Here is a 13,286-nt window from a genome sequence, read left to right on the forward strand (position 1 = left end):
GAGTGCAATCATATTATCATTTAGCCCTCTGTTTGGTCCACTGTGGGGGTGGGTTGCTCCTTTTTCCAGCACTCACACAATGTAATTGTTGGAGCAGACCAGCCTGTCTGGTGAATGCACCTACCTGCACCTTTCTAGGTCCTTGTCAGGGGCTTCTGCTTTTTTGTGTGGGGAGGATCACTCCATTTTTGTTTGTTTCTACCATGTGCTATGTCTGGAAGCAAGCCAATGCAATCCTTCAGTGTCAAAGCTTCTTCTGCTGTCATTTTGACTTACATAGTAATGGATTAGGCTGCAGGCAGCTTCTCAATGGGCCATTTATGCAAGACAAGTAAAAATGGGGGTATGATCTTTGTTGCCCTCTCTTGTCTCTTCCCTCTTCTGGGAGGATGTGCTTCCCCCCCCCCAAAAAAAAAACTGAAATGAAAAGTGATGCAGTGCCCTTGTAGTCCTTAAAAAAATTCTCTGTCCCTCCACAAAAGAGGAAGTGTTTAAATTTACTAGTATCTTTTAAAGCCACTTCACAATACTGTATGGTAAACTGACAATAGGTGAAGCTGGACCAAACGGCATACCGAACCTCTACCTGACCCCCAAGCATCCCTATTTAGTCCACACAAGACCACTAAAAATGTAAACAACCCCTTACCTCCTCCAAATCCCTCTGCCAACTCCCCCCTTTTCCGTTATGCCTTTCTCACAAACCTCCCATTCCTGTGACTAAGCCAAAGCAGGTATCATTGAAATAATCACCTTTTCTAGTTTACCCATGCCATTTTCCTCCCCGTTTCTTTCCTCTTTTGCTTCTCTGTGTAGAATTTTGCATACACAGCCCACTGCAGCAGAGACCTTTCTGCTTGTATTCTCTAAACAAGCACGCTGTCTATTCATGTCCCTGCACGCTGACAGTGCTACATAGTAATAATAGCAGAAGTAGTTATAACAGTAGTAGTAGAAGTAGTGATTGTAAGTAGCAGTAACAATAAGAGGTTGAATTCTGATATAATCACATTTTAGTTTGATCCGTTCAAATACTATAAGTGGGACTTCAGTTACTCTAGAGGTGCAACCCAGAGACATATGTCTTGCAATCTGTTCTGTGTTCCTCATTGATCATGTCAACATTTTTTCTGACAACTAAACAACGTTTATTCCTAATACTGAGTAGACCTGATCTTTTTCGGAGTATCCAGTATATTTTGGTTTGCACTACTTCTAAAATAACAACTGCTTTCCTTTACACTTTTATTTTACAATGTACAATGATTCCAGCACTACATCAGTTGACAGTTTAAACAGGACTTGTGCTGCAAGGATATAATTACAAACCATTTCAGTGCTATTTTGGTTGATAAAATTTTTAAAGGTTGTTCAAATAAGAGCTTATGTGTATTAAAAGCATGAACTACGTGTACAACAGAAAAGTTTTGAAAATCTATTTCTCAAAAATGGTGTTTTAAATGAAATAATTACTCCATTATAACTCAAATGCTTTGCACTGTACTCATGTACTGCAAAGCCACTTTAGTCCTATATCTTTGTTTAATTTTTTTAAAAAAATCTTTAGTCAAGAGACATGTAATGAAGCATGAAATGCATGTACAACAAAATTTTTGGTAAATATGTGGCTCAAAAAACTGAGGTTTTAAGTGAAACGACTGCTCTGGTTCAAGTGTTGTACTTGACCAATATACTGTTAAACTATTTTGTCACTATATTGGTTCTTACACATGGGATGCAGGAGGGGAAAGACACTGAATTAGCTGCAACATGCAATATTGGTGAACTCATGTCTCCCAAACCTGTAGTTCTTATTCACTTACACACCAGGACACTAAGAAGGTGAGAAGGGGCAAAGTATAAAAGGGAATGTAAACGGTGGAGAAAAAGATGGTGATATTGTCAGAGGAGTACATAAGAGATGGGACTTGAGGAGAAAAGTTGTCAATATCAAACCATGTGTAGACAGCTGAAATGCAGCATCCTAGACTGTGACTACGAGGCACAGGGAATATGTATCAATGTGGAATGATCACCTTGTCTGGTTTCACACTAGGTACTACTAACCAGAGGAAGCAGCATCAGCAGCAGTTGTCAAAACAGTAGGTTTTTCCCATATTGAGCCCACTGATCAACATGGAATACATGTCTATTCTTGTTTGGCACTTCCCATAAAGTTACTTTTGAAACTATACTGTAAATTGACACATATGCATGAAACATTTTGCCAGGATTCCACTCCTGTCCAGGCCAAGGAAGAAGTCAGGCAGAAAATACTGTAAAGAATTTCTCTGTATCAGATTACAGAAGGAAATGGCCTTGGATGGGAGCCACTGCTCCAGCACTAGTCTGTCAGATTGATGTCCTCTTGGCTACATCAGATTGTGGCTTTGTGGGTGCCTTTCATGGAGGAAATGAGAATTGCCTCACGGACAATGCAATTAAAATGCCACAACTGCTGTATGGGTCCCTTTCATTCAGTAGCATTTTGTGGTTCTAAGAGATACTAAAAAGGTCATGTGGATCACTGTTCCCTTGGTTAACAGCTTCACTACAGAACAGAGAGGTAAAAATTTTTTTTCAGGTTTTGTAGCACATGTCACCTATACTAACAGTGTCTCTCTGTGTGTTTGTGCATGCACACACATGCACAAACACATGGATAGATACATATACAGTATGCCTCTGCACACAGAAATACCACTGTTAATGTCATAGCTATGAAAGCAGTCTGAAATCTTTAAGGTGCCTCAATATTTTTGTCTTTTTTTTTCTTATATGAAATCTGTGTTGCAGAGATTTGAATTTCAGGTAAAATTCTTCTTCTTCTTTTTGCTATGCAGTAGAAATGCAGAGACCCACAGAGAAGAATAACTACAAGTTCTCAAAAGTCAACCAATTTCTCATTAACTGACAAATAACATCTCAATAACTCAATCTCAGACATTTGAAGGAGAAAGAAATTTTTAAAATTCTTTACTTACAGTTGCTTGAAATTACATGCCTGTGTATCCTGCTTTTTACTGCAGCAACAGCGAACAACAAGTGCCACCAATAGACTAAATAGAGGGAAAGAAAAAACTCATAGGATGGCATGGCTCTCTTTGAAATCAGACAGACAGAAACCTTTATTGGCATACTGTACAAAATTAAAACACACTAAAATGCAGATAAAACATTCAACAGCTAACATGTGCCAGAGAACAGCCAAATCCATATTTATGGCTTGGCATTCTGCCACAACACGCTGCGTCGCTTCTGCATGATGGAGTAAATGTAGCTGGTTATTATCAGGGTAAGTTCCTTAATAGTGCAACCTAGGAGGTGTCAAATTTTTCTCAGGTACTCCCATCCAGAATGGGAAGAAAGGAAAGTGCTTAGATAATAAAGGCAGCTATCCTTATACAAGATACAGTAGAACAACATATGCTGCATGGATTCAACCACTCCCTGACCACAAGGGCAGACTCTCAGTTCTGTGGGTAAACCCATATATCTGCCCTGTGCTAAATTTGAAAGTACAGTATTGCACCTAACAAGGGTAAATGCCCATTGATCTTGTGGATGCTCTTTGAAATCAAAGACTGGAAAGGAACAATTGGTTAGCGATGGATAGACAGACAATTGCCGTAGTCCAGAGAAGTCCCACTCAGTCACACAAACTAAAGAGAGCATGTGAGTTTGTAAATAAAACTTTAACTGGGGAGACCTCCCTTCCTATATTTCAGTGCAGTTGAAAGGATGTTGATGGTTCACCACATGACTAGAAGCTACCTATAATAGTGTCTCAGCTCCCAACTATGATATACCCACCAGGCAACAAACTTTTGTGCTGCCTTAATTTATAATGTTGTGAAAGTTTTGGTTGTTGTCTGTATCTGTTTCTGTCCTTCCTTACTAATACTCCATGTGTTCTACGAGCAGTGATACAGCTCACAAGGCAGAATGATATAGATTTCTCCAGAACAAGAAGAGTTTTGTAGATCTTAAAACACAAGTAGATTTAGGCATACATGTCTGTAGACTACAACAAACAGACAGACACTGTACGCATTTTAGTTGTGATCCTATACACCAAGGGTGAAGAATTTATTTCCGCCTGGGGGCCAAATTCCTCTTCAGAGAAATTCTTGCGGGGGGGGGGGCTACATTCCAGTCATGAATGGACTCAAAAGGAAAGAGTGAGACTCAAAATGGCTGGACTGCTGTACTTTACTACTTTGAATGTGTTTTGGTGTTGGTTTTGGTTTCCCATTCTTCCTGTGATATTTGTTTGATACTTTTCGTCTTATCTATTCTCTGTTGTTAGCTTTACGTACTGTCATTTAATGACGTAAGTTGCCCTGGGTCCTTTCCAAAGAGAAATGCAGGGTATAAACAAACAAAAAACAAACTAACAAACAAATAAATAACCATCACATTTTAGCTGAAAACTTTTGTTACCAGTAACAACACTTTTCATAACTTATTAAAATGGGAAAATTGGGAAATGAGCAAATACTGTTGTCACAGGAAATAGGGTGTAGTCCTCTGGAAAACCTGAGAAGGTCAGATTTGCCTCCAAGGTCTAAGATTAGTCACTCACCGGTACTAATAGAGTGTTTTCCATGGGTAAGCTATAGTGAGCTCCATAGAACTTACTTCGGAGTAGATATGCAGTTTCAGTTACCTGAGGAACAATCCTAAATATTCCTGACACCAGATCTGTGTGCAAATAATGCTGGCAGAATGCTGGTGTATCAGGCAGATCCTGGCATGCCGGTTATTGCAATGACCCATCTCAAGATATACTGGCCTGGCAGGGCCAACAGCGAATGAAAACAGTTATACCCTTCACTCTGAAATATGTTGATTGACTGAAATTATGCAGATGTTGTTCTATGTTTTAGATTATTTTTAATATCAGTTTTTTTAATGGCATGTGCCAACTGAGAAGTATTTAATCCTATCTGAGAGAAAAGGGAGGAAGGATACTGTTAGACACTGTCTGCTGCAACACAGGCAGGAACCATCTTTTTCTTTATAACTACCCCCCCCCCAAACTTAAATGTAGATTTATTTGATTAACGGATTGATTAACCCATTAAAACATATGATAAAATTCATGCACATTTTACATGCAGTGTATGTTTGAGCATATGCCATCAAGTCAATGCTGATTTAATGGTGATTCTTTTCAAGGTTTTCTAGGTAGAGAATACTCAGAAGTAGCTTACCTTTCCCGTCTTCTGCCAGCACTCTGGGACTGTGCAGCTTGCCCAAGGAGACACAAGCTGGCTATATTCGCAGGAGGCACAGTGGGGAATTGGAACTTCTAATCTCTTGCTCTGCAGCCAGATTCCTAAAACACTGAACTATTTAGCCAGCCTTGTACATGCACGCATTTTATGAGCCACAGCTGGTCCTAAAACTACCAGGGTGAGTTTCTTGTTTTCTACTTCCGTTTCCTTAAAAAAAAAAAATCACCACCGTCAAAAACAACAATCTTTACAAGAACAATTGTAGAACTCACTGTTCTTATTTTGGTCTTATACAGGTGTCCTGTTAAAAATTTGGTAGTGTGAGGTACATTAAGGTCCTCAGGGTGCTGATCTGTTAAATTTTATGCAGTGGCTGCACCATTTCCCTTTGGAGCACATGAATGTACACGAACAGCTGCTGGTGGATATTTTAAATCAGGGGTGAACAACTGTGCCCTCCTATGTGTTGGTGGACTGCAACCTCCATAATTCCTCACCACTGGCAATTTGGGCCAGAACTGTTGGGAACTGCTGTCTGAACAACATCTGGAGGGCATCAGATATTGATCCCATGTTGTGCAACAAAATAACACCTCCAATTCTTACACATATTTATCCAAAACAAGAAGCATCTTCCTGCTTTTACATAGTATCCAGACCAGTTCAGACAGCAAATTTGAGTGTCATGAATGGTCATTAAATTACTGTATTGGTCGTCTAATGTTTTATTTTTGGATTTTGATAGTGCTTGGGCCATTTTTGCCTCATTTGCCAACATAATTTCTCAAGCTTTGGTGCTATGCACCTTGACCTGGATGAGTGAGGGATTGCATTTGCTAATCCGCCTCGAGTGACAAAATGTCTGCCACCAACCCTGATGAATATAATACGCCAGGCCCAATGAAAAGCCTGAAATCATGTCTGAGAGAAAGCAGCGGGTTTCTTAAAATCATACATGGTTGGATAACTGAGGATGTGCCAGTATGTCCCATGTATTTATTTGTGAAACGTTGAAAACTACACACGAGTAAACACTGACCAGAAGAGCTCTCGACAATGTGAGGTGCTGTGGCAAAGCATCACCCAAACCCCACACCGAAAATTCCAGCCGTCAAGCACTGGAAGAATGTCAAGGGGCAGCCATAACAACAGTGCTTTTGAGCCTGTGCAAAGGGCTTCCGCCCCCGCCGTTTGGGGCTACAGTACTGGGCAGGGCTTTTCGTCAGGAGGCTTGATTTCGGCATCCGCCGGCTTCCGAGGAGCCCCGGCGGTCTCCCGGTGACCTCCCAGCTCCCTCCACTCTTGGAAGGCGGGGGCGGCGTTGGGGCAACAGGCCGGAGCTGTTGCAAAGGCGGCACCACCCAAGGCGCGCTCAGGCTCCAATCCGGAGTCGGGGCGGAGCCAGGCTGGAGCCGGCCGCTCTGCTTACTCTGCCTATGGGATGCTCGGCTGCGGATCTGGCTGAGAAACGCGCCCGGTAGGCGCTTGAGGGTTTGGAGTGAGGGCACCACCGTTGCCACAGCCGTCTCATCAGGCCATCCCTCCACCCCACCCCGTGGCAGGCGGACTCCTATGAGAGAGGGCAGCGATCCCCTCTTGAATCGGCAGGAAAGCAGGCATCATCCTCTTCTTCTGCTGCTGGGGCAGGGGCCGTGGAGGCAGATGGAGGAGGTGAGCGCGCCGGCGGGGTGAAGGAGGTGGACTGCACGGTCCCGCCCCCCTTTCAAGCTTGTAGTCCCTAAGGCTGACGCCGGGACTCTTCCCTTTCCCCCTTCTTGCAGGCACGGGCTGGGGCCGGGGGGGGGGCTTGAGCTGCCTTCCTACCTGGTCGGGAAATGACTGGCTAGCCAAATATGAGGGGGTCGCTTCCCGGTTCCCAGGCGTCCCTGTTGGCGTCGGCTGCTGTCTCCAGACGGTGGTTGAGCGAGGTGGCTACCGGAGGGGGGGGGTCTTGTTTGGATCTCAGAGGGAATCCCCATCAGGATCCAGGCATGAGCATAAGGCGACTGCCTCCCCCCCCCCTCCGATTTCAGATGAAAAGCTACCAGGTGACGTTGGGAGGAGTCCTCTCACTGTTGCCCCCAAGGGCAGGAGATGCGCCTTCTCTCCATATCCATCTTCTTGCCGGTGAGCCCCATTTGCCAGACCCCAGGCGGGGAACAGGCATTAGATTTAGGGTGCCTTTGGGAAAAGAAGGCAGGGAAAGGCCACCAGGTATCCAGAACTGGCATGGGAAAGTAAAGATCTAAGCGTGGTCGATGACAAAATTCTTGTTAATGCTAGGGAGGGAGGAGTGACCCTATTTCTAGATTGGGCTTCTGCTAGTCAACCTTTTGTTGTTACTGTCCTTGCTGTAAAAAGAAATGGGGCTGGAAGATAAGGAAGCCTCCTTGCTTCATATATGGAAGACCATTGCACAAAATGCCAGGGCTCTGGTTGGGTGACATATTTGCATTGTGTTTGGCTGGCTGGTGTCTACGCTTGTTGGCAGGCCCATTTCTAAAGACATCAGTGCACTGTGGGAATAGTTTAATGGAAGAAATTGCAGCTTGAGAGCAAGTCTTTAATTCTTAGAAGAGGAAAGGGGTATGAGAAGATACCTGGTTAAACATCAGAGATTTTTACCCTTATGGCAAGATGTTCAGTTTATGCCTCTTCAGTGGTGCTGACAAGGAAGGTTTTGAACCTTGGCTTGCATCTGGGACTCTTGAGGGCTGCACTGGGACATTTTTGAAATGATATCGTTCTCTCTTGCATCTTATATATATGGGCACATAATTTTTTAATGAGTGAATGAGTAATATCCCAGTAGACTTATGAAATTTACTGACACAGGCAAGGTATTAAATTGTTTGTATGTTTCTAGTGAAGATTTTCATCTTCACATACGCTCTGATGAGCAGAAATGGGCTTTATACTCATAAAATTCCCATCAGTACAGCAGCAAAGTGTGTCTGTGTTTGTGAGTGTGTTTCTGCCCATCTACATGTGTATATGCATATGCGAATGTGTACGTTTGTATTCTGGACCATAGCAGAACCAGAAAAAAAATATACAGTGACACAACAGGGGCCAGAGTGGACTTCAATGTAGGAGAGGTTTGTTGTACCTATGGGATTTCTGAAATCGGATGTTAACTCAAAATCTTATTTTCTCTGAAGTAAACCCTGTTGATTTTGATGGAATTAACTCTTATGGAAGTGCTGTTTAGGACAGCAGCCTTCTCTTAATATAAAAGAAGAGTGCAACTGCCTTTTTCTCCTGCCTCTGGACTTCTTATGGCCATCTAATTGGGAACATCGTACTGGACTGGACAGGCCTTGAGACTGATTCAGCAACACAGTATTTCTTGTGGCCTTTTAAAATTTATTTATAAAATGTGTGTTTCAGCCTTCCTCATAGAACAATCCCAGGGTGACTTTCCATGCAGCATTCTATAAAAACAGTAAACATGCACCACAAGCAGTCAATATCAAAAAAATCCAATAAATGTTGTCCATTTTGCTGTAATACAAAGGCCCAACAATATAATGAAGGGTCTGATGGAAGTGGAGTGTTTTCATATGTTGCTGACCAATGCTGAGACCAGTTTAACCTGCCAGAGAAGTGGAAGATTTGTGTTTATGAATAAACTATAATTCAAATGGGAAAACTCTTTTCTTCCAATAATTACGGGGTCCAGCAATGGGGGAAGGGAAGCTAATTGTCTAATGGTCATGCCCCCCCATCACCTACTCTTGGCCATTGCCTCTATGTGTAGATATGTCAAGGACTATTTGCCCCTTTCAGCCATATTTTGGTAGCCTTTGTAATCCAAGATACTTACTGTAGGTGCCATTACAGTGGTGCCTCGCTTAATGACGATAATCCGTTCCAGGAAAATTGCTGTTAAGCGAAAACATCATAAAGTGAAATTTAAAAGACCATTGAAATGCATTGAAAACCCCTCAATGCGTTCCAATGGGCTAAAAACTCACCGTCCAGCGAAGTTCCTCCATATGGCGGCCATTTTTGGTGCCTGTATAGCGAGGAATCCATCCCTAAGCACAGCGGGGAGCCATTTTAAGCACCTGGCAGCCATATTGAAAACCCGACGATCAGCTGTTTTTGATCGTCATAAAGCGAAAATCGGTTCCCGAAGCAGGGAACCGATCATCGCTAAGCAAAATTCCCCCATTTAGACCATCGTTTTGCGATCGCAAAAACATAAAGCAGATTCGTCGTAATGCAGGGCAATCATTAAGCGGGGCATGACTGCAGTTGTAAACAAAAGCTGCTTAGGCTGGGCTACTCATAGTCATCTTCATGCGGGCAGTATGGGGCAACCTCACAACAGCTTTTTGTGGCCTCCATAACCTTATCTTGTCCTTACCACTGTCACCTATATACCTTCTCCACTCAAAAGCGAAAGATGTGTGGACAGCGGCTGGTGCCTAGCTAGCATAGCAATGGCATTTTGTGTGTGCAAGAAAAGTGCCTGGCCTTCTTTCTTCCCCCTTCCGGCTAACCCACAAACTCTCAAGTCAGTCAAAGGATGGCAGAGGTCTTGTTATGATTGTGAAGTAGGGTGTTACACTGGCAACCTGTTGAATGCCCCCACCCCACCCCAATTCTTACTAGATGTCTGAGCAGTAAGGTATAGGTATGATAGCCTTTACTTTGGGGGTTACAGTGGGAGAAGGGAGGAAGCACAGTGGAGCTGTATGGGGCCAGACCATTTCGGGAGAGTTGATATTGTCTTTGGGCCATTTTGGCCTTTGCTTCCTATTGATTGATGCTGGAGGGTTTCCCACCCTCTGTTAGTTTCTGGGCCATTAAGCTCAATGTCTGAGTTGTCCACACACTGAGGGAACAGGAGGAGATAATGGGTTTCAGGGGCTACGTCTTGCCCTTATCCTCTCTTTGTTTTCTTTGTAAGAACAGATGTTTTCATGGATGCCACACTGCTCTCCCCACCACACAGACATGCATAGAAACATACAAAGGCAGCGGCTGCTGTCTGCTGCTCCCTCCCCCAGTTCTCCTTGTGCAGAACGTGGCCGGGAGCTGCCGCATCCCTTTAACTGATTAACCTAATGCTGTGCAGAAGCGTCTGTCATGGTCGGAAGCCCATTGGTTTGCAAGGCCACATCTTGCCCCTTTGCTCTCTTCCCAAAGGCTGACACAGAAAGGGCTTGAAGTGCAAACTGGTGTGGCAGGAGGTTTCTGGCCTCTGAACAAGATGCCACCGCTTTTACATCCGTGACAGTTGTTAGCTGCACTTCACTTGTTCTCAGTCTGCCCAATAGGAGTCTGTTTTTTTTTTAAAGGGCATTGCTGGAATGAGGGTATCTTGAGTATTTCCGAAGTGAGCTGTGTTTGCTGCAAGTACCTCTGGTAGGCCACTTCTCATCTGACAATAGGTAAGGGACCTGCAAGGAGCTGTGTGGAACAGCTCAGAGGGCCAAGGAAACAAGGGCACCTTTGCAAGAACGTTTACTACAGGCCTTACAGAGGGATCCATGTTTAAACAGACATATTTTGTTCTACCAAAGAGCAGTAAATTATGTTGCTGCAATCTGGTTTCTGTTCCACCACTTTCTGCCCTCAGCATGGCACCAGATGCTTGTGAACGTCTCTTTGGCTCTGTATCACTTCACTGTGTCCTTCCTCCTTCTATAATGAGGAAGAATATCCTTTATTGAAATGGCCAAGGAATGCACTGAATTTCTTAGGTGGGTAAGATGCTCAGGAGTAAATGTGCAGGATTCCTTAGTAATTGCTTTTTAGACAAGGAAAGGCACTCAATATTTTGTTGTTCTTGTTAAAAACTATTCCAAGACTACTACTACTACTACTACTACTTCTTCTTCTTTAGGTAGAAATAATAACATACTAACCTGTTAGTTAATTTGTTTCAAATTATCGACTTTTCTGTAAATAAATAAAATCACTCAAAGAGGCTAAAAAGATATCAAGTATGAATAAAAATACTCAGTAATTAAAAACAATTACAAAAATTCAATTAAGGTGATAGAAAATAAGGCACAGAATCAGGCAGGGAATAATAGACCATAAACACACAAAAGACCAGCCCCCTCATCCCACCCCTCTGCCCTGGTTATCTTCCAATACACAAAGTTTTTGTTACATTTATTATATGGCTGCTAATTGGCAAATATTATTCTCATATTTTAGTTTACTTTTAACGCAGTGCTTGGAGTCTGCAAATTAGATGGCCACCTAGGCCAGGTAAGGGAGTTCGAGAGACAGTTACATACAATGGCTGAAAGGGCCTAGTTCTGGGTATCCAGCTGCAAACCCCAAAGAAACAGAACAGGGCCTCAGTGGAGGCCCTGAAAGAATGGGCAGGCCCAGGTAAAAAGGACCAGGAAGGGCTAAGAATGCAGATTCCGAAAGGAAAAGTTTGGGAAGGTGAGAAGGAGAAATAGGAGGGGGGTGTGGGCCTTCGTGGGTAATTTGAGCTGACTAGCCTAGCCGATAAGGTCAGTCATGTGATGTAATTGGTAGCCTGGCCCCTGACAAGAGTTTTCTGTTCTGTTTTTGACTTGCTGAGGATCCAACAGGCTCAAACAACTATGTACATAGATCATTTGCTTCATGCAGCTAATTGTGGAGAAGATGGGCCTGAGGAAAGCAATGGAAGGAATGGAGATGGACTTTCACGGGGAATTGACTAGGGCACTGCTTTAAGCACTATGAGGTGGTATATAAGCAGCACACTTTGCTTTTAGTGGATAGAACATAGATCTGGGACTTCAGACATGTGGATTCAAATTCTGGCTTGGCCATGGAAACTCAGGGAGGTGGCGCTGGTAAAACCAATCCTTAGACATCTATATCTCAGATATCTCAAAAACCCTACCAGAGTTGTCAAAAGTCAGAATCATCTTGATGGCACAAGCAGTAGTAGTGTTCAGACAGTTGGAGGTATGCCTTGTTAAGGAAAAACAACAGCTACAGGTCTCTGAACAAACTGCTTTTCCCCCCTCGGGCATCCCCATGGCGCTGTGGAACTCCTGAGTGGCACAGAGCCCAGTGTGCCAGCTTTTTAGCACCTCAGCACGCAAGAGAGGCAGGCTGCTCTGCCAGCAATCTTGGGTGCTTCACATGTCATGCTGGAAAGTGGAGAGGATATTGGAAGGGCATTTTGCTCTCCTTGTGGAGAAGCCACATCCTTCTACTCAGAGAGGGAAGGGCAGAAGAGAACTGCAGTTCTGTGGTAGTCAGAATGCAGCTTGCCTTTGCTGGGATAATTGTTGCACAGCTGGATGTGTGTATGTGACTGAGGGAAAGGGAGAGAGGGGAGGAGTGGTGGTGGTGGTCAGCGGTGTCCCTGTTTAACTTTGGGCAGGAAGTGGGTGACACAGAGGCTATGACTCTCTCTATCCTTCCCACGCATATATACACAAGAGTGTGGGTGTGGATGCCATGAGTCCATGGGATGAGCAAGGATGTGTGAGTCAGGGTCCATGAAGTTGCTGTTCTCCGGTTTGGTTGGTTAATCCATAGCTGGCTGCAGCTGAACAGCTCTCACAAATTGACAGTTTCCTTTCCCTGACTTCATGGGTCTTGGTATGAGCCTATGTAGTAATTCTGCCTCTCGCAACAGCTGTTTATGTGTGTATTTATAAATAGTGATAGTGTAACAGTTTTAAGTTCTAAGGGGCTATTTGCTTATTGTTGATTAATTTTGCAAACACAATTTCACAAAATAAGTCTTATTCGCATTCATATAACAAACAACATGAGCAATTATAATAACACCAAAATGATACAATTTGTGAGCCCAAGTCTTTATCAACAGCCCCAATATAGAAGTTGCTTGTAGAATTCGCAATGTTCCAGTGTCTCTTTGATTTCAAAGTCAGACAAAAATCCAAGATAACTTCCTCAACTGGCTTGGGAATCCATAACATAGGAAAATCTTCCAAACCTTAAAATAAAATGTCAATATAATTGTATGCAGTTCATGAATTCACTATGAAATTCACCCCTGAAACACAAGCATATAAAAAGTATACCTAAACCAACTTGGCAAGGTCC

General features: G+C 43.3%; 1 protein-coding gene and 1 long non-coding RNA gene across 2 annotated transcripts in view; one reads left to right on the forward strand and one right to left on the reverse strand.

The window, feature by feature from the left end:
- Nucleotides 1-2,756: 2,756 nt before the first annotated feature.
- On the reverse strand, nt 2,757-5,322 carry LOC144586002 (uncharacterized). Its single transcript, XR_013540674.1, has 2 exons — nt 5,217-5,322; nt 2,757-3,059 (listed from the first exon to the last, which is right to left on the reverse strand). It is a non-coding gene; the product is annotated as an uncharacterized LOC144586002 (long non-coding RNA).
- Nucleotides 5,323-6,675: 1,353 nt separating this feature from the next.
- The window catches only part of LOC110078205 (unconventional myosin-X), a 108,290-nt gene continuing 101,679 nt past the window's right edge, over nt 6,676-13,286 (forward strand). The window contains exon 1 of the mRNA XM_020792088.3: nt 6,676-6,911. Within this exon, the coding sequence (XP_020647747.3) occupies nt 6,813-6,911 (99 nt within the window). The 5' untranslated portion in view covers nt 6,676-6,812. The remainder of the gene's footprint in view (nt 6,912-13,286) is intronic.

The sequence above is a fragment of the Pogona vitticeps genome, chromosome 1 (assembly GCF_051106095.1).
Source record: "Pogona vitticeps strain Pit_001003342236 chromosome 1, PviZW2.1, whole genome shotgun sequence".
NCBI classification, from domain to species: domain Eukaryota; kingdom Metazoa; phylum Chordata; class Lepidosauria; order Squamata; family Agamidae; genus Pogona; species Pogona vitticeps.